The 22500-nt window shown below is 35.0% G+C and overlaps 1 protein-coding gene across 1 annotated transcript in view; it reads left to right on the top strand.

Annotated features, from left to right (window-relative positions):
* Tbc1d8b (TBC1 domain family member 8B) overlaps window positions 1-22500 on the top strand; it is a 61831-nt gene that overhangs the window by 2168 nt on the left and 37163 nt on the right. The window contains exons 2-7 of the mRNA XM_028767506.1: window positions 7770-7880; window positions 10279-10397; window positions 14535-14760; window positions 15500-15740; window positions 19609-19816; window positions 20634-20798. Coding sequence (XP_028623339.1) covers window positions 7770-7880; window positions 10279-10397; window positions 14535-14760; window positions 15500-15740; window positions 19609-19816; window positions 20634-20798 — 1070 coding nt within the window. The remainder of the gene's footprint in view (window positions 1-7769; window positions 7881-10278; window positions 10398-14534; window positions 14761-15499; window positions 15741-19608; window positions 19817-20633; window positions 20799-22500) is intronic.

Here is a 22500-nt window from a genome sequence, read left to right on the forward strand (position 1 = left end):
TAAAGTATAGGGTCTTGTTTTTCTCTTCCTTATATAGGGTAAAGGAGTAAAATTTTAAAGCAATGGATAATAACAACTTCTGGGTTTTATTATCTTTGTTTTATTTTCTTATTTTAAATGAACCAAAATGTTTTTAAAATGTTCAAGGATGAAAAATAGAATCCAAAAAAGAATTATTTTTTTATTAACTGTTTTCCAAAGCTCTTAGTGTAAAATTGGCAGCTTTCTAAATGCCATGTGGCCATTGGGTTATTCTAAAATAAGCACTCACAGTTCTGTTTGAAGGGTTTAGATCTGGTAGCAAAATAATGGAATCAGGAAAATCTATAACCTCTGTTGAAAACACTTTTCTCTTATTTGAATATGTTTCTTACTAAGTGCATTGGCAGTTTACTAATTAGTTTTCTAATTAACATTTAATGAGGCTGACATTATAAAAAATTCAGTAAAGGTGTACTGGCTAGACTTTGTAAGCATGACAGCTTATGATTAAAGAATCAGCTGTAAGGTTACAACAACCATTACTATGGACAAAATTTATAATCAAACACTTTATAGAGACTAGAAATGGTAATTGGTATTTGGCTATTGGTAATTGGAAAGCTCATTTACATTATTCTTCTGCAGCTAGAATGGCGTTGTCTTACACAGTGCCCTCAATCTACTTTATAAACAGAGCTGCTTCCCAAAAGAGCACACATTATTTTGTGTACTAAACTAGCATATTGGTAATGAACACACCATAGTTTGCCTTTCTATTGCTGTGATAGAACACTCTGATCAAAACCAACTTGGGTTTATTTCCTTTTACATGTTACAGCCCATTACCTGGGGAGACCAAAGCAGGAACCTAAGGCAGGAGCTTGAAGCAGAAACTAGGAAGAAACACTGCTTACTGGCTTGATTCCAAACTGTTACCTTTCTTAGACACCCATGGTCCACCTGCCTAGGGATAGTACCACTCACAGTGGGCTGGGTACTTGTACATCAAATAGCAATCAAAAGAATGCCCCCACAGATGTTCTTACAGGTTGATTTGATGGAGGCAGTTCCTCAATTGATGTCCCTCCTTCTTAGATATGTCAAATTGACAGCCAGTATTAACCATCAAAATCACCATCTCCAACCTGTAGCTGTTTCAATGGCCTTTCCTTTAACATTCAAGTCTTTGTAATTCCTTGCTTATCACAATCATTGCTCCAATTCAGAAAAAAAAAAGACATTCATTGTCTAAAAATTGGAAGGGACAATCAATGTCATTGATCTGTGTACTTTTTATTAGATTTTGTTTGTTTACTCTGATACTGTGTATGTATGTATGGGGGACAAGAAGACAAGTGGAAGTCAGTTCTCTTCGTCACCATATGGGTCTTAGGGATCAAACTCAGGTAGGCAGTTTTGACAGCAAGTGCACTAGTGCACTGAGCTATCAATCTGTGTTCTTAACACTGGCTGCCTGTTGCATTTGACTGAGGAACTTTTAAAAGTTATAAATGATATTGCTATATTTATGGAGAAATTGATGTCTTAGATTTAATTTAAAATATTTCTGGAAAGAAGACTAAATACAAGTGTTGATAATTATTGAAACTAGATTGTGGATACATAGAAGTTCTGCTATATTTTAAGTAAAGAAAAATAGAATATCAGCATCTTAGGATGGATCAATTAAATCATAATCCTTGGACTTCAGTAGTTTCAAAACTTAAGTTTTAAAAGTCTTCTGAGTGACTCAAATTTGCTGTTTGGGTTGAGGGTAATTATCATGGAATATAAAAAAGAAAAATCAAGATTTTGAATGATTTGGAGTGCTCAGGTAAAAGCAGTGATATACAACCAATCAAAACTGCAGAGTGTGGAACCCAGTTAGAGATCACTGCAGAAGAGGGGGTGCAAAGAGTGTAAGAGCCAAAGGAACAGGGAGTTTGTGTCTTCTAGAAGTGTCAGAAGCTACACCTATGAAGTCTCACCAACAACACTACCTAAGCATCAGCTGAACAAGGACAACAGGAGACAAGCCAAAGTAGATGGATCTTGTGGTCTTTACAAAGCCTTAACTATACACAAAGAACTATGGGCAATTAGAAACTGCTGAGAGTGGGAGAAACAGTCTCTCCTGGGGAGAAGCATGCCAGTTGGTTATAGAATACCAAATGATCATCCCAGAAAACATAATGCAAATGACATTATACAGACCGTTTTGGGTAACACATACAAAGGAAACAGTGGTTAAAGAAAAAGAGGTCATGAATTTGAAAGAGGGCAAGGGGATATATGTGAGAGGTGTTAGAAAGAGAAAAGGGAAGGAGACTAATGTAATTATATTATAATCTCAAAATTAGCAAATTGTCAAGGAGAAAATAAAGATTTCATTTTTGAACAAAAACGATGACATAAAATTAAAATGAGTAAATGTAAACATATATTTTGGAGGTTATGTTTTTTTTATTTTAGACAGAGTCTCACTATGTAGCTCTGGCTATTCTGGAACTCACTATGTAGCCCTCAGTCTCTCAGAGATCCACATGCTGCTGCCTTCTGAATGTCAGGATTAAAGGCATGCGTGATTACACCTGGCTCACATGTCATATATATATATTCTGTACTATAACAAATAATACCAAGGTCAGTGCTTACATTTATAAAAAGAGTCAATGTATTTTTATCGCAAGCATAATTTAATAGTGATTTGGTATCCAAAACATCTAGCCATCTTAGGCTACATTAAAAGAATTATGGGAGTTAACTGTAGATACTGATTAGTGTTAGAGTTCTTGACTACCATAAACAAGGCCCTGGATACTGAAAAAATAATTTAAAAAGAATTATGGAGTCCATAATATAATGGTTCGGACCTTATTTAGTATTGAAGTGCTTTTATTTTGAGTTGTTTTGGAGATGGGTCTCAGGTAACCTATCTTAGTCTTGAACTTGCTGTATAGTGAAGGATGACCTTGAACCTATGACTTTCCTGGCACCATCTCCAAAGTGTAATTCTAGAAATGAACCACTGTATCTGTTTTAGTAGTCTAGTTTGAGCGACACTTTTAACCATTATAACCAGGATAGGCTATGTAGTAGGTGGAACTAACAACAAAATAAAAACTAAATGACCCTTGAAATCATAAGAATTTTAGGGCACTGACAACAGCATTAAACAAAGCAGAGTCATTCTATACACAAGAGTTCTGTTTACAGATCATAAACCCAAATAACGGGCCCTGACTATAACCTTTGGAAATACAATTCCTTCTTTATTTAGAAATAGGAAGCCCTAGAGCAGTAAGGGCAAGGGATACTGTGAGGAGGTAAGTGTGCTAGAGGCTAGATTATGTGACTAGTCAGGATACTTTTCATCTCCAAAATCTGTGGTTCTTTATCCAGCCAAAAGGAGTGGCTTGTGGATAGTAATTATTGTTCATAAAAAGCTACCTTTTAAAAATATCATATAGCTTGGCATTTTTTTATAATCTTACTGTGTGACATTTAATAAAAACATATTTCACATTAATTAATATACTCATTATTTCCATAAGGTGGGGGTAACTTATTTTTCTATGATGCTACCAAAATCCATGGACATTCTGGAACATTGATTGTGTCTTAGTTACAGTCATTCAAAAGATAATTTGAGTATGTGTATTTTCAAATTTCTTATTCTACCATGCAGCTGATAGTGCCTAGTCTCCTTTGACTTTATGGTAGTTTCAAAGGTTTCCCATGAGTAGGGTGATTGTTTCATGACCTTCGATATTCAGGCAGTCAGATGATGAACCTCTGTGTAATATGGAAAAGCAACCCATTGTTGCTTGCTTATTTTCTTGTACTTTTAGAACTCAGACATTGGCACACATTAATTCCTGCATGACTTGCAGGGACTTGGTGATGATTACACCTTAATGAGCTGGAAGAGTTCCCCCAAGTGACTGGAAATGTATTCGAGTGCTGGCTTCCAAATTACTTGTTGCATAGTTTTATATTAACTACCTCATTTCATGCACTTAAAAATCTTAACACTTTCCTTTTATATTATGTAAGATACAATGTCAACTCTGCTGTTGCCTCCTAAATAGTAATAACCTTTCTTGTCAGTGATTTTGATCACTTTGTCCCTAGTGTCACAATCTATGATTTTGGGTCTTCTTCCTGTCCTCTCTGCCTCCTTAGATATGAACACATTCAGTCAAACTTTACCCATTCATCTTTTCACCAGTTCTTCTAGTACTATCTTTTATAATGTGTGCAAAGAAGAGATTTAACAATTGAGCTTAATAAAACTTAAGAATCTCATAAATAAATAAGTAGCTTTTCTTGCAACTATACATTTTTCTTTTCCCCAAACCTTGTTTAAAATTAAGCTCTGGGAAGATAAGTGTCAAGTAAATTAGCAGCCAAATGGCCCTGTTGTAAACAAATACTTAATTTTTTTCCCTTTGAGATAGGGCGCATAGCTCAGGCTGACCTCCAACTTGGTATGTAACCAAAGCTGGCTTTGAATGCCTGATCTTCCTAAGTGGTGAGATTCCAATATACTTTCAGAGGTTTTAATTTCTTTATCTAGACAACTTTGTCAATTTGTTATACGTATTTATATACACATACACATTGATTTTCAATCCATCTCTTTTGATTGTCTTTTGCTAGTTACTGTTTTGTCTTTTGAATATGTTCACTGCCCTGCCTTCAAATTGAGAACATTCTTCCTTTCTTCATTTCCTGAGTAATTTCACTCACAGTACTCTTAGAAGACTATCTGCATATGTTCTGCTCCTCTTTCTTTCATCCTTGACCCAATGCTCAACTTCTTACAGCTACTACTTTGATGATTAATTATCTGTCTTTGTACACTAACCTCCTCTGTTTCTTTTCTCACTAGTTGAAGCATAATCATTTCCTCTTGTCTCATTCCAATTGTCTCTTATCCAGTACCTCCTCCTAAATAGTATCTGCCTAGATTTCCTAACCCTTGATTCTTCAATAAAATCTTCAATTCATACCTTACTTTGTTTTCTTTTGCAGCAGTGAAGATCAAACTCTAGGGTCCCATGCATGCTAGCAGCCACTCTGCCATCAACTATATCCCCAGCCCACACCCTAACTTTTGACTGTATCAGATCTATGATCTATTTCTTTATAATCTACATGCTGCCATTGCAGAACTCTTGTTGTTTTTTTTTTTTTTTTTTGGATCTTGCTTCATTTTCTTATCTAAGGGATGAACTACCTGCCACATGGACAAGGAAAGCATGTCACTGTACAATTTTAGATAGGCTTAATTTAAGCCCACTACAGGGTGCTATCCTAATTTGAAGCATGTCAATAGGTGAAACTTTGCCCCATTTTATTATTTTTTTACTTCGTTTATTTGAAGAATTTTTCCTTTATTTTTGAGACTATGATTACATCATTTCCCCCTTCTTTTTCCTCTTCCCATACCTTCCCATGTTTTCTTTCCAATTCGTGGCCTCTTTTTTCAATAACTGTTTTTATATATTTCTAGATATAACCTGCTCAGTTTGGATTTGTTATTTGTATGTATGTTTTCACACAAAGATCAAAACAAACAAAAGATTTTAGATTCATTTTATTTTATGTGCATGAATGTTTTTCCTGCATGTCTGTATATGCATGCCTATGGATAGTTGTGAACCATATGGGTGCTTACTCCTCTGCAAGAACAGGTGCTTTTAACCACCAAGTCATCTCTCTAGCCCCCAGAAATCTTTATTGAGTGATTTTTACACTATCCTGACCCTTTATATCCATATTCCTATTTTTTTCACTGAATCAATTTCCCTTTCTATTTTTTATTCTCTATTTTGCTTCCCTTTATGAGTTTGATGATTTCCTATCCCGTGTATGTTAGCATACTTATATTTTCATTCAAAGCTAATTTGAAATCTGAACTCATTTCAAGTGGACAAAAATAGGAAAAGAACCTAAAGCCTGGTTTGTAGTTGTCTTTAATTCTTTTGAAATTATGTATGCTAAGTTAAAAAGAAATGTTCATAGAGCAAAATCATCACTCAGCCAGCCAATGCTTTTAAAAATAGAAAAGTAGATGTATATAGTTGAGCCATTCCATGACATAGTTAAGGCCACACACTATGCCTCATTGTACTTGGAGTTAAGATACAAACACAGAGATAGGTAATATAGTTATTCTCGGACACGTGTGTGTGTGTGTGTGTGTGTGTGTGTGTGTGTGTGTATGAGAAACTCTTAGAAAATAGTTGTAATAACCAACCTAATAAGTAAATATGCAGTTATGCAGAATAGAATGTAAATATTGTAAGTATCCAGAGGAAAGGGAAAACATTATTGCTCTTGGTATTGCTGCTAAAAATTTTTATAGGAAAGTGGGTCTTAAAGGAAATACGTAGTTTGGATTAGCTGGACTGGGCTAGAAGACTTTTGTTAACATTTCTCAGTAAAAAGATAATTGTTCAGCAAAGACCCTAAGGGAGAAATTAGCTGGCTATTTAAGAGAACAGAAAATTTTGTTCCAGGAAGTAGTAGGAAATGTAATCAGATAATTACAATGGAGCTAATTGAGCAAGAGCCTTGAATTCAAAATTGAGGAATTAGGAATTGTTGAAAACAAAATCATTTTACAAAAACATTCTCAATAATGACAATTTCCCCTTTATTTAAATATTTTAAATGTTCTTATATAATACAAAATAACTAATATGTTGTACTGAGCATTGCTCTAAGTCCGTAGCTCTCAACCTGTGGGTTGCCACTCCTTTAGGAGTTGAACAACCCTTTCACAGGGGTCTCATATCAGATATCCTGCTTATCAGTTATTTGTTTTATAATTCATAGCAGTAGTAATTATAATTATGAAGTAGCGATGAAATAATTTTATGGCTGGACGTCATCACAGTATGAAGAGCTCACCGCATTAAGAAGGTTGAGAACTACTGCTCTAAGTAATAACTTATCTAATCTTTATGATACCCTTTGCAGTTGATTCTGTTTTGTCCCCCTTATTTTACAAATGAGGATATAGAAATGGAAACTACTTTACCATGTTCAAATTGGCATAAGTGACAAAGCCAGAATTCAGCTCATCTAGTTAGTCTCGGGAACTAATTCTACCTCCTTGTCTAATAAATATACAACCTTATTATAGAACTTTCTAAGTACCTCAAGTAAGAGATTTGGACAATTGAGCCTCACATATTTTTATTAAATTTTCATTTTCCCAAACACCACTTATATTTATAAATGTTTTTTTCCATTTGAAATATATATTCTTTTTTGTCTGTGTTGTTTGGGTAGGTATGAGCATGTATATGTATGTGCATGTACTCAGAGTGCAGAGGACAACTGTGGATGTCCTTCCTTAGGTGGCATCTACCTGTTTTCTTTTTGAATCTTGATCTTCCATTGGAGTTCCATTGGTCTGGAACTCACCAAGCTGACTAACCAGTGGTCTCCAGGAACACAGCTTGTCTCTGCCTCTCCAGTGCTGGAATTGCAAAGCAGGTGCCATCATTTCTGGTGTCTTTAATTTAGGTTATGGGGATTGAACTCAGGTCCCTGATTGAACTATTTCCCTGTCATTCATGGGTCGTGTGTGTGTGTGTGTGTGTGTGTGTGTGTGTATTAGAAATTGTTGAAAAGAAAATCATGTATGTATGTATGTATGTATGTATGTATGTATAAAATTTCAATAACAACTCTGGAGTAGATTTTTTTTTTAAAATTCATTAATTTGACTTATGAATTGATACTAATTTTGTCTCTTTCTATTACAACAGGGCTTTTGGTTGGGACTCTTGATTCCGTCTTAGACTCTACTGCTAAAGTAGCTCCATTTCGCATCCTACACCAGACACCAGATTCTCAAGTGTACTTGTCAATTGCATGTGGTAAGTATGCTTGTTTCGAAAGCCCTAAAGTAGAATCAAGATACTAAGATAATCATATTAAAACTAATTGAGCTTCACATTCCAAATTGAAGAATTAATAATTACTGAAATGAAAATACTTTTACTAAAACATTTTAACTAATGAAGATTTTAATCAAATTTAGGTGTATAAGGTATCTTATATAAAAGCCAAATCATATAATATTAAATGTTCACTAAGCAAGTGCTTTGTATATAGTAAAACTGAATATTAAACTTACTTTTACTTTGCAGTTGTTTTGGGAGAATAATAGGACCTCTCTTTAAGAATAATTACAGGTTATTGGGTGATTAAAACTTCACTGATGTGAGAGACCTGAAGTATGTGGTCCAGCAGTGCAGATTCCGAGCATGTTTTGGTTGGTGTTCCTGTTACCTGGCTACTTTTATCAACTCTTTTTTTTTTTTAACCAAACTGCTGGGAAGATTAGCTATTCCCCCATTAAGTATTGACATTCTTAATTTTCTTCTTCTTCTAATAACTGAGGTGAGAAGAACTTGGATGGTGAACCTAAACTTAAAGGTAGTTCCCTGAAAAAGTAGAAGTCTGAATATTTGAAATTTATTTTTGTTCACATACATGCTCTTTCACAAAAGGCATTGTAACCTTAAAATACAAAGGGATGATTTATAAGTAGTGCTACATAATCATTCATGTCCAAATTATCCAGATCTTTTCACAGTGTATCTGGGTGGTGTGGAAAAGAGATGAGTATTCCTAATAATACAGATTAGATTTTTTTTTCAAACTCACAATGACAGTTTGGTATCTTTTCCATAATTCTATTGTAATAGTAAACAAAACTAAAACCTCATCATTTCTGGTCTTTTAAAATTTTTATTTCTTTACATGTGTGTGTATGTATGCATGCATATATATGTATGTATGTATGTATGTATGTATGTATTTTACTTTGCATGCATTGGTGTTTTGTTGAATGCATGTCTGAGGGTGTCAGATTCCCTCCCTGGAATAGGAGTTAAAGGCAATTGTGAGCTGCCATGTGGGTACTAGGAATTGAACTCAGGACCTCTAGAAGAGCAACCATTGCTCTTAACTGCTGACCCATATCTCCAGCCCCTATTTCTGGCATTTTAAATATTGGATAACTTATTCCTTTTTTCCAAAGAGTGTCTGTTTTTTTTAAAATGCACAAGAATTTGTAGACAGTTCATATGTGTGAAGAGAGAGCATAAAATTACATTATTAGGATTGTAGCTTTAAAAGAAATTTTCTAAATTTCCTTTAGTCATGCTGCTGAGTCTTTTCTCTTGGTCTTTTAAATTAGATTCCATCAGAACTAAATGCAGATAAGATTAAGAGAATTTTGTAATTTCAGCTCTAAAGCTGGTTGGCCAAAATTGTTTTAAAGAAATGCTCTTTCTACTCTAGAAGAGTTAAAGGTGACTATTCTTGCAAATGAAGCTGATTTCATAAATTTAGCTCATATTCATAACATGACTAAAAGTCTAACTGGATTATAGGAAATAAACAATTTTTCAATGTCAATAAACTTTTACTGTGGTCATCTGTATATATCATGGAAACATTCTATGCAGTCAAGATTATTCATTTTAATGAGATCTGTATAATCCATATCTCTAGGAAGATTTTTAATGATATTTGGTAATGAGTGAAATGGGGTTTGATAATGAAACTTTCTACAAGTAAAATCAAACCTAGAAATAATATTTAATGTGACCTTTAATAATAAGACAGCTAAAACTGATGGTCTTATGGTTTACTATTGCCACAAGGTTCCTGACTTCTGTTGTGAAATTTCTGTAAGTTTATTAGGTTTTTCTATGAATGGTCTGGTTGTTACCAAAGGTTTCTTATGTTTTGTGACCATAGTAAAAAGTCCTCATTTGTACAGCAATGCAAAAAACTATCACGTGCTTGCTATTTACAGCCACGAAGAATTTAGACACAATGCTATTAGTTGTATTTGAGAACCAAGGGGTAAAATGTGTGTGTGTGTGTGCGCGTGTGCACACACACGTGTATGCACATGTGCTTGTGTGTTTGTGTGTGTGTGTTTACATGCTTATTTTAAGGTAATGATTACTTTCTGGGTACTAATTACTGTTAACTTCAGAATTTTTAATTTTTTCTCATGAGCTATAATCACTTTTTCTCATTTCATTAAATACTGCAGTTTTCATTTATAATAACTATAACTCTACTGTTCATGCTTATAACTCAGATGGAATAGAGAATAAATGTAATATCTTAGATTTTATATAGCAGTGATTTGTGAAAGTGACAAAATTCTTTTATTTCTTCTTAAACTAAATTTAAGTATCAAGTTTATTAATGAGTTTTCTTTGAATCTTTCTCTTCTATATTATAAATCAGGAGCCAACAGAGAAGAAATAACAAAACATTGGGACTGGTTGGAACAAAATATCATGAAGACTTTATCTGTGTTTGATTCAAATGAAGATATTACTAATTTTGTACAAGGCAAAATTAGAGTAAGTAGAATGGATAAGTACAAAAGAAGATGTATGTATTCACAGAGGAGTTTATTCTCCCATAGACAAATTATACCATTTGCAGAAGATGTATAGATTTGAAGATAAGATTTATAGATTTTGTTAAGCAAAGTAAGCTAGATTCAAAGTCAAGCATCCCATGTTTCATTCATATACAGAATTTAAATTCTATACACACACACATGCAAGCATGCACACACACACACATAGGCACACACAGGCACATATACACGTGCGCTCTCAAAGTGAAGGACAAGACTACATGGAGAAAGGAAGGGAATTAAGGGGAACAGAGAGAAATAGGAATAAAATGAAAGACAAATACTGCATGTTTCCCTCATACACAGATTTAAATGTATGTTAATATCTAGACTATAGGAGGAGAAATTGGAGCAAAAAAAAAGACAAATGTCACATGTTTCTTTTGTACAAATATATATTAAAATTCACATTGTATACACATATGACATTGAAATTGAGAGTAAGAAGGGGTCTGTGGGAGTAGAGCACTGGGGACAAGAGAATTATAGAGCTGAATTATGAGCAAAAAGTACAGTCATATACATGTATAGGAATGTCATAATGAAACCCAGTATTTTATATCTTTTTTTAAACAATAAGAATTTATGGAAATCAACTCAACTTCAGTTTTCTCATTGCTTAGATAGTCGATATGAGTTCTAAGGGCCCCAAATAAAATGTACATGACTCCAAAAAGGAAGGTGTATGGGTATATTCTGTGAATGGAGTACTAAAATCTTCAGCCCTCTTATAAAGATTGGAAGTGACATGCAAGGTCATCCGTTTGCTGGCACTTTTCAGGACTTTCAGAAGCATATGCATGAATGCCAAGATGAATGCTTCAGAAATTTGTACAATGGTTAGATTTCGGTGCTCTTGTGAATATTCCTGTTGGTATTTTCATTTCACTATCTCTTAAATTAGATTGTGAACAAAGCTTTTGCTCATTTAGATGATGTTTAATTCCTACATTTGTGATAGTTTCTTTTTTAATTGGATATTTTATTTATTTACATTTTAGATGTTACCCCCTTTCCCCATTTCCCACCCCCCAAACCCTCTATCCCATCCCTCCTCCTCCTTTTTGCTTTTATACCATTTTAATTACATGCAAGTATTAAGGTCAGTTCTAGGTTGAGGGACTAGCAATACAATAGATGCAAGGCAATAAAGTTCTGTGATCATTCCCGAGATCACTATTTCTAGGGGCTTATCAGGAAGACCTAAATATATGAGCCTACTTCCCTGTCCTAGCCCAAAGTCATTTTCATGCCTGAAGCCTACTTCTTTGTTCTAGCCTAAGATTTAGATTCCTGCCTGAAATTACTTCTTTGTTCTAGCCTAATGTCAAATTCTTGCCTGAAGCCCATTTCCTTGTCCTTGTCCAATGTCAGATTCCTGCCAAGCAGTCCCAAAAGCTTTCCACATCTCCCCCTTTTTTATTTCATAAACAAGACTGAGCCTGTCTTAGGTCATTCTTACAAGAATGCTTTCCTTACCTGTCATGAAATATGCATTATCAAAAGCAATGTACTTCTTCTCTCTTAGATTAGTAAGACTGTGCAGTATCTTACCCATCCTTGGTTTGCCAGCCTGTTAATTTAATAACTCTGTCTGGGTCCATTTTCAGGTTCAAGCTATGTAATTTGGGTGCCAACATGTTGATGTTAAAAACAAGCTTTCACATGATGGGCAGGGATAAAATTATTCCCAAGACAATAATGGCTAGCATGATCTACCTATATATGCCATTCTTGATGCTTGACCAAAATGAAAATACCTCAAGCCATGGATAATCTAATCAGCATTATCTGTAGCATCATAGCTCAGCAGAGCATCATTCTTGAAATTCATAATCTCACTATGCAAAGTTAAAACATTCAGAGAGGTGTTAGAATTATGCCAAATACCCTACAAGTGTCTTTAAACTTTTTCCTAATTATAATGACTATCGTTGTAAATTTTAGAAGTTACACAAATCCAATGGTATTTGGCATGACACTTGAGATGGCTTAAACTTAAACTCTGAACCTCCTTCCAACAATTTGAATAGGATAAAGAACATCAATCCGATGTTCCAAATGCCTATCTAAATCCTCTTGTATACTCAACACATTAGTAGCATTTTTTTGCTAAATGATTAACAAAAGTAGCTGTCTTAACTTCTTGTGTCACAGCAATTACAGAAGCAGTGGTGCTAGCAATTAATGTAATTAAAGCTGTTATACCAGCAATAATCAAGCCCACTACCTTCTTGCTTCTGCTTAAAGCCTGACTTTTTCCAGTACTTGTAAGTTTTTTCAGAAAACCAAGATTCTGTAATACTCATGGCAGTAAGACAAAAGCAGGTTGATAGACACCCATAACAGACATGCCAGGTTTCAACACACTAACACAATTAGAAAGTGTGCAATCAATGCAAATTACAATAAACACTGTAGAAGAAACAAAAGTAATTTTAACTTGACAATTAAAAGTACCTTAACACATGCACTAACACTTGTTTGAAATCCAGATCCTGTTCCAACCTTATCTCTTACTAACATAACATCATAGAGAACTGCAGCTAACTTCTAAATATGTCTCTGAAAATGTCCAGATCAGCCTTCCAAATGAAGATTGGATTGATGATTTCTAGACCCGCCCATGATTGAGTCTGAATAACTGGTCACATTTAACAAAAATACGGGGTTTCTGTGTGGGGGGGAGACGGGGAAAGGGGAAAGGGTATAGGTAAGCAATGGTGGGTTGGGAACTTATGTCCAATACAGCTTCCCAGTCACTATTATCAGGGCACTCAGCAAGCTGAGTCAGCATCATTCTTTGTCTGAACATCAACATGTCTCACCAATCTCTCTGGGAGCCACCATGCTCCTTCAGCATCCTGCAGGAAAAAAAAACAAGTAGAGAGACAAATGTGGAGCAGAAACTGGAGATCCACACCTGGGTATCCATCGCATGTGAATACCATGTGAATCTGAAATGTAAATAAAATATCCAGTAAAAAAAGAAAAAAAAAGAAACATACAAGAGTCATTATAACTTCTCTTTTTGATTCTCTGTTCCACAAGGTCTAAAAACTTGAGGCAAGGCAGCTTATCCCATCTGGGGTATAGATAAGCAAAGGTGGGTCAGGAACATAGGTCCAATACAGCTTCCCAATCACCATTGTCAGGATACTCAGCAAGCTCACAGGTCAGCATCATTCTTGGTCCTGGCATCAGCATGTCTCACCAATCTCTCTGGCAGCCACCATGCTCCTTCAGCATCCTGCAGAAAAAAACAAGTAGGGAGACAAAGTGTGGAGCAGAAACTAGAGATCCACACCTGGGTATCCATCCCATGTGCAGTCACCAAATGCAGACACTGATGTGGATGTCAGGAAGTGCATGCTGACAGGAGCCTGATATAGCTGTCTCCTTAGAGGTCTGCCAGAGTCTGACATATTCAGAGGCGGATGCTCACAGCTAACCATTGAACTGATCAAGAAGTTCCCAGTGGAGGAGTTAGAGAGAAGACTGAAGGAGCTGAAGGGGTTTGCAGCCCCATGGGGAGAGCAACAATACCAACCAACCCAGGATCTAAACCACCAGCCTGGGAACACACTTGGAGGGACCCATGGTTCCAGCTGTATATGTAGGGGAGGATGGCTTTGTCAGGCATAGATGGGAGAGGAGGTCCTTGATCCAGTGAAGGCTGGATGCCCCAGTGTGGGGGAATTTGAGGGCAAGGAGGCAGTAATGGGTGGATGGATGGGGGCATACCCTCATAGAAGTAGGAGGAAGGGGGATGGGATAAGGAGTGTAGGGGGAGTGGGGAAAAGGGATAACATCTGAAATGTAAATAAATAAAATATCCAATAAAAAAACAGATAATGGAACTGGCCATTGTGATAGTTTCTTATGAAGAGAAAAATATTAGTACAAAACTAACAATGTGATCATCTCTATCCTAAGAGAAGTATGCTTATGTGTATATATACATAATCGATGTATTCATATAGGTCTATTTGATCAACTATATGAAACTAAATATGAAAAAGATTTTTGTTGATAGGTGATGATAAATTTTCAGAAGATATTTTTTCTCTTCTAGGGACTAATTGCTGAAGAGGGAAAACATTCTTTTGCTAAAGAAGATGATCCTGAGAAATTTCGAGAAGCCCTTTTGAAATTTGAAAAATCTTTTGGTTTACCAGAGCAAGAAAAACTAGTAACTTATTATTCCTGCAGTTATTGGAAAGGAAGGGTTCCTTGTCAGGGTTGGCTGTATCTAAGTACCAACTTTCTGAGCTTCTATTCTTTCTTGCTAGGATCAGAAAGTAAGTGCTTATTGTTTATCATGGCTTTTGATTTTCTGACTGTCCTCTCGACTCAGTGGTATTAGGTTGTTGATATAGTAATGGGATTGACAGTAAAGGTAGTTAAATTATACGCATATCAAAAAGGTTTCAACCACAGAAAGAATCCTTTGAAGGTTCTTTATGTAACACAGGGAACAATTAAAATGTGTATAAAAATCTTCCACATTATGATTAGCAGATGAATTTTAAATGATAAGCATTTATTGTTAGAAGTTATTCACCTACTCACTTTAATGTGTATTTTAATTCTTGTCTTAAACATACAACATAAACTAGTAGCCATTGTACCTCATGAGCTACATCTTATGTTGCAGCCACAAAGAATCAAATGGTACTACTTATAGCATGTATATAGCTTTTATATCGATGATTGTATAATTAGATAATTATATATAAAGAAACAGTTTTAAACATATCAAAATCATTTTCTAATTCTGTTCCAAGTATTGGACATATAGCTCAGTAGTATAGCACATGTGTGGTATACATAAGGCCTTGAGTTCAATCCCAATAACATTCAAAATAAAACAAAATAAAAAACAAGAACATGTATCTATTTTTAGAATCACTGACTATTATATATTTATGACTGCTTCAAAAACAAATACTGTGGCATTTTGCCAGTGGTCATGATAAAGTAACTGAATTACAAACATAAATCAATATTGAGAATTTAATTACACTTACTTATTTGCAGTTAAACTCATTATCTCCTGGGATGCAATCTCAAAACTTGAAAAGACTTCAACTGTTATACTAACAGAGAGTATTCACGTATGTTCTCAAGGAGAGCATCACTATTTTTCAATGTTTTTGCACATTAATGAGACATACCTTCTTATGGAACAACTAGCAAACTATGCTCTAAAGAGACTTTTTGATAAGGAAACATTTGATAATGACCCATTCCTCGATGATCCTCTACAGATTACCAAAAGGTATTCAATTATTGATCTTTACTTCTCTTTTTATTTATTATTTTAGGGGTTATGGGGGAGTCATGCATTCCAAGGCATGGGTACAGAGCTTGCAGAAGTCAGTTTTTCCCTTCCATCGTGTGTGGATTCTGGCAACTCAGGTCCTTAGGCATGGAAGCAAGCACCTTTACCCTCTGAGCCATGTCACTGGCTCCCATATTTACATTTTAAAGTATTTTTTGGCTGTAAGAATCATATAATACTGATTAACATTAAAAGTTCACTGTTCTTTATTATATGATAATTTTGCTCTGGGGTTGATCGTCGATGTATATATTTATAAGTTTATTTGAATATACTTCAGAACTGTTCCTCCTCCATGAAATTTTATTCTAAGAGATAATGTAAGTTAGGTTTGGAAATTATTTTTTAATTTAAATAGGATTTGTATTAGAGTATGTCTTAGGGTTTCTGTTGCTGCAATGATACACCATGACCAAAGAAACTTGGGGAGGAAGGAGTTTATTTGACTTACACTTCCATATCACTGGTCATCATCAAAGGAAGTCAAGACCGGAAATCTCCAACAGGGCAGGAACCTGGAGGCAGGAACTGATGGAGCTTGAGGAATGTTGCCTACTGGCTTGCTCAGCCTGCTTTCTTACAGCACCCAGGACCACCTGCTGAGATATGGTATCACCCACAGTGGGCTGGGATCTCTCCGAATAACCACCAGTTAAGAAAATGCCTTTCAGGCTTACATACAGACCAGTCTTACAGAGGCATTTTTTCCGTTTGAGGCCCCCTCTTCTCTGATAATTCAGCTTGTGTCAAGTTGACATAAAAGTAGCCAGCACAGAGTAGTTTCAGAAATGCATAGAGTTTAATATGGTTAGGTAACTCTAAGTTTGTCTATTTGTAGTCTAGATAATTTTAATTCTAGAGTAGTTAAGCATAATTTTTTAACCAGTTTAGTGATGCTATAACATTTTTATGTAGAGACAGCTTAATAGAGCCAGTGGCGCATAGGCTTTAGTTTGAGACTGGAGAAATCTCTTGAAGTTATCTTTACTCAGGGCTTCTGTTTCCTTCTCTATCGTTCTTCCTCCGTGGACCCTTATAAGGAAGGAGTGAAATGTGTGGTGGTTAAATATAAAAGAACTACATAAGTACTAATCATTATTAATGCCTACATCAGAAGCATCTGACCAGGTGGGAATGGAGGCATGTATAGATAATTCCAGCTATTGGAAGGCTGAGGCAGGAGGATCATTAATTAGTTCTAGTCTAGCCTGGCCTACACAAGGAGACCTTGTCTTCAAGGAGGGAAAAAAAAACAATATCTGACTGATCGTCGTTCATCATTATATTCAGTTTGCTGAAACTGAACAGAGCCTTTCATTCTGCTCAACACTTAAACAGTTGACTGAAAGGATCTTGCCAACGGGGAGGAGGAAAGGAAGGGATCCAGAAATAGCTAGTGCAAGCTGCTTTTGGCAAGGAAGATGAGGATATAGACTGGGAAAGTTTAAGAGAGACCTAATCCAGAGTCCTGTGGATAGACTAGAACAAGAGATATGGAGTCTTGTATACTGCCTAGCCCTGATCAGGTAGTCATTCCTCACATAGTTCTTAAACTATTCCTAAAGTTCAGACGTGTAAAGATTACTTTGAGAGTCTGTTTTTCTAGAAATTAGAATAATGGGGTGAATTTTTACACTTTTATTACCGAAGTTACATCTCTGTATGATTTATGAATGGAACTATTTCATGAAGAATTTAAAGCTCAGAGATGACTCCGAAGGTAAGAGCACTGTCTGCTCTTCCAGAGGACCATGATTCGATTCCTAGCAGCCACACAGTGGTTAACAGCTGCCTATAACTCCTGTTCCAGGGGATCTGACATGCCCTGGCCTCCTCAAACACTTGCATGCACATGGTCCATGTAAGGTCATATAGGTACACTCACATACATGAAAGCAATTTAAAAATTCACTTTTTAGTACATTATTGCTGACATTTGCTTGAATTACAATAATAACTGCTGAGAAAGGGAAGATTAGTCATCTTCAGGGCCGAGTCCCTAATTAGTTACTTAAAACCAAGTGGCTAGCCCTAAAATCATGTGTATACAAGCAACACTAAACAGATTCAGCAAGTTGTATTTATGTATTTATCCATACATATACCCATTGATTCATATAAACATATACATATATAATTATAATTAAAGAGAAAGGGGCCATGAATTTGAGAGGGTGATGGGGAAGGGAAGGTTTGGGGTTGGAGGGAGAGGTGATATAATCTTTTAATTAAATATAAGACTTGCGGGCTGGAGAGATGACTCAATGGTTAAGAGCACTGGTTACTCTTACAAAAGACCTGGGTTCAATTTCTAGTACCCACATAATGGCTTACAATCATCTGGAACTCCAGTCCCAGGGGATCTAACGCCCTCTTCTGACCTCTTCAGGTACACCTGCACATGGTGTGCTGACTGACCCACATACAGACAAAACACCCATGTACATAAAAGTAGATAAAATAAAGGAAAAAAATCTAAAATTTAAAAAATTAAAAATTTATTTCCCTTAAAATAGGATGTAAGAGATCAGTGAGCTTATCCATTGCTGAGTCTTTATTTAAATGAGATGTAGTAAATTTTGTCTTATATATTTTTTGACTGAACGTATTAAATGTCATATATGTCTAAATAATTTTTCTAGTAAAGAGTAACTTCCTAGGAGACTTCAGAGCGCATTTTAAAATGGGCATTTTCATGCCTCTGTTTGCTTTACAAATATGTACTCTATAATGTAAACAATCTGGAAGCCCTATTACAGACATTTAGTGTATATTCAGTCATGTGTTTTATTCCAGAAAATGTTAAACGTCAGCAAAATTAGGACTTAACACAACATACTTCTTTTTATTTTATAGTAATATGCCACAGAAATTTTTTTTTCTTTTCACACAAATGGACTGTGATTAGCCATCCATTTAATAATGAAATAACCCACCAAATTACAACTTAAGTAGAGTAAAAATGTACATGGGTTTCTGGTTATATATATCAGAATTATTTTGCCAGACACGATGAAGTACTACATTTTCAAACTGTTGATGCAGGAAGGATGAATTTAGTTTCAATTTTGTTGGCTGTGAGTTAGAACTTGCATAATTTCCTTACTACCACAGATGGCATTGCTGCTTAGCACAAAGTATTTAGTGGCCCTAGAAAAACCATGCTATTTAGAGCAACAGCTTTGTATTTATATATTTCTCTGTCAGTTAACAAGATTCATCTGTTTATCAACTCCTGTCCTCTGCCCAGCATGGTGCAAGCAGTGTTGTTTGTTCTGCTCCAACTTGGGATGTTTTAAAACAATCATGTAAAATTTTATTTAACTGAATCTTGATATTCTGTTTTATAATATACTCTTTCTCTTTAAACTTTAATGTCACTAATTTTCATTATTTAATTTTATTTTGTTTGTATAGCTGTTTGATTTTCTAATAACCAAATATGTAATTACTATATTCTAAGGTTGGGTTTACCCATAGGAATATATTATTAATGTATTGTAATACTAATCTTCCAGAAAATCACCCCAACACAACATTTTGAGACCTATATTATCTCTAACTTTTATGTATCCTAATCTGTGAATAAAATTGAGATTGAAAAAAACAATGAATGAAATTTGTCAGGAATCTGTGTGTTATTTTATTTTTCCATTTAAGAATTCATTGAAGAGCATAACATTTAATGTTCAATCTTTCTGCTTTATGGTTTATGTACGTTAAACAATATTGGTATATTCATAATTTAGAATTCATCACTTGAGCCCCTCCCTCCCTTTTTCTTTTTCTTTTTTCTTTTCTACAGAGGTTTGGAATATCGAGCCCACAGTGAGCAATTCAAAGCCTTTTTCAGACTACCCAAAGAAGAGACTTTGAAAGAAGTACATGAATGCTTCTTATGGGTACCATTCAGCCACTGCAGTACTCACGGAAAAATGTGCATTTCAGAAAACTATATTTGCTTTGCTAGCCAGGATGGGAATCTATGTAGTGTAATCATTCCACTGCGAGAGGTAATATAAATTTGGGTACATATAAGTTTTTAATAATAAATAATAATTAATAATAATAATTAATATAAGTTTTTATAATTCTGTGAATTAGTAAAAGGCTCAGGAAATGTATCCTTTTAGCAATTTAAATAATGATTTGAGTACAAAATTACTCTTCAAGTTAAAAATACTAGCTTATGGGACATTTTAAATTTCCTTTTAGAAAAGCTTTGCAAAAAGTGGGGAATTTTTAAAAGTAGATAAAGGTTTAGGGCCGTGGTTCTCAACCTTCCTAATGCTATGACCATTTAGTACAATTTCTCATGTCATGGTGACCACCAACCATAAATTTATTTCATTGATAGTTCATAACTGCAATTTTGCTACTTTTGTGAATTATAATTTAAGTATCTGACATACAGGATATCTGATATTCCCCTCAAAGGGGTCATGAGAGGCGATGATTTAGGGTCACACAAAATAAGTGTGATCGTTCTGACCCTTGAGATATGATTACCAAAGTGTAGACTGTAACATTTGATGCATTTGATCATCAGGAATAGAACTGTAACTTTCATGTCAGTCAAAACTCAGTATTCATCACTGAATGTTTTGTTTGAATTGATAACTTTAATGGCCATGTTAATTTAGCTATTTCCTTGAAAAGTAAAGTAACTTGAACTGAGGAGTTATGGATCATTAGCACAATTCCTGTTCATGAATCTCTTCGTAAGACACAGACCAAAACTTTCAGCCGTGACAGAGTAAATCAAGCACATATCAGAATGTCAGCACTAGGAGAAAATGTGATTGACTTCTTTATCTTTTTACTCCCCAGGTCTTAGCTATAGATAAAACCGATGACTCCAACAGATCGGTCATCATTAGCATCAAAGGAAAAACAGCTTTTCGTTTCAGTGAGGTTAAAGACTTTGAGCAAATGGTGGCAAAACTCAGGCTCAAGTGCCGGGCAGCTTCAACTCAAGATGATGTTAGTTCAGAGGTAATCTCTAGAGCTATAATCACATAGTTTTGAAGAAAAGATTTGTCTTTAGAATAATCTTGTCTTCCAAAAGGAATCCATGGTAATTTTCCTGTTTATACCTATCTTTCTTATTGTAAAAGCCTAAGTCTAAAGAAATTATATACTCTATATTATGTGCAGAAGTAAAAATTAAGGACTTTAATGTGTTCAGGGAAGGAAGATGATGAGATGGCTTAGAATGTAAAAGCATTGCCACACAAGCCCTGTAACCTAAATTTGATTCCTAGAACCAAATAAGGATGAAAGAAGAAAACAAGTCCACAGAGTTGTCCTATGATTTCTGTACACACATACCTGTACACGTACACACACCTGTAGTAATAATAATTATCAGTTTAAATATACACAATGCTTTTGCTGAAAGTTTTAAGTTATAGAAATCTTAGAGATAATAAATACTCTGAACAAAGAGTAGCTAGAAACCTGGTTTTTATTTTTAGTATATTTTCCAAGAAAATGTAGACAGATTGACAGATTGAATTCAAATGAATTTCCAACTCTGAATTCAGGAGTGCTGTGTTTTTACATATTTATAAAATGTACCAAACTTAACCATTTATTTTTAATTAAAGATTCACAGGTAAATAATCAACATTGACATTGTTGGTTACATTATTTTATTTAGTTTGACATATAGAGCCCTTTATTACTGGAGAATAAAAACTAAATAATATGCTAATTTATTTATAATGCAGTATTGGTAGACTAAGCTTTCCCTCCAATAAACCTCAGTATTTTAATATATGTGTGTCATCTCAGTCCAAGATTCAGAATCTTTATGTAGGTCATGAAGAATTTTTCTTGCCTATATTTGCTGTCACATATTTTTAGCCAGAATATTCCTTAGCCTAATGCAAGAACACAAATAAAATTTAACTAGTCTTGATAATTACTATCTTACTAGTCCCATTTTCCTGCTTATATCAAATCTGTGCTACTCTTTTTTTTAAATCTCAAGTTTAGTCTATGTTAGATAAGTATTTATTCCAAGTATTCTTCACTTTGCTTTCATATCTCACTAGATATTTTCTTGGAAGCCTCACATGTCTTTGGTGGATAACTGTCCTCCATTGTCAAGGAAAGATTTCATTTTAAATGTTCACCTAAAGATGTATCAAATAGCTAAGGATTTCTCGTTGTTCTTTCCCATCTCAGAGACTTTAATATAGACATGTTCAGAATACACTAATCAGTATTAAGAGCTTGTGTGGAAATATGTTTTGTGGATTCTCATGTTTTGTTTTCACTGATTCACTGATTTTGTGTGTGTGTGTGTGTTTGTGTGTGTGTGTGTGTGTGGACTTCCAAGAGTCCAAGAGACTGAGTCTTTAAGGGTGTTATTCTTCCCTGTCTCTGATATCCTTTCTCTGTTCTAGGGCTGCACCAAGCAACCCATTTTTCTTTTGTTTTTGTTTTGTTTTTCATTTGTTTTAGGGTGAGAGTGGGTATTGAATGCATAGCCTTACACATGCTTAGGAAGCAAGCACTCCACCCTTGAACCTATAGCTACTCTATAGCTATAGCCTATAGCTCTATAGCTACTCTCTATAGCTAATCTCTAGCCTATAGCTACTTGTGTGTGTGTGTGTGTGTGTGTGTGTGTGTGTGTGTGTGAGAGAGAGAGAGAGAGAGAGAGAGAGAGAGAGAGAGAGAGAGAGAG

This window comes from Grammomys surdaster, unplaced genomic scaffold (assembly GCF_004785775.1).
Source record: "Grammomys surdaster isolate TR1022 unplaced genomic scaffold, NIH_TR_1.0 173, whole genome shotgun sequence".
Taxonomy (NCBI): domain Eukaryota; kingdom Metazoa; phylum Chordata; class Mammalia; order Rodentia; family Muridae; genus Grammomys; species Grammomys surdaster.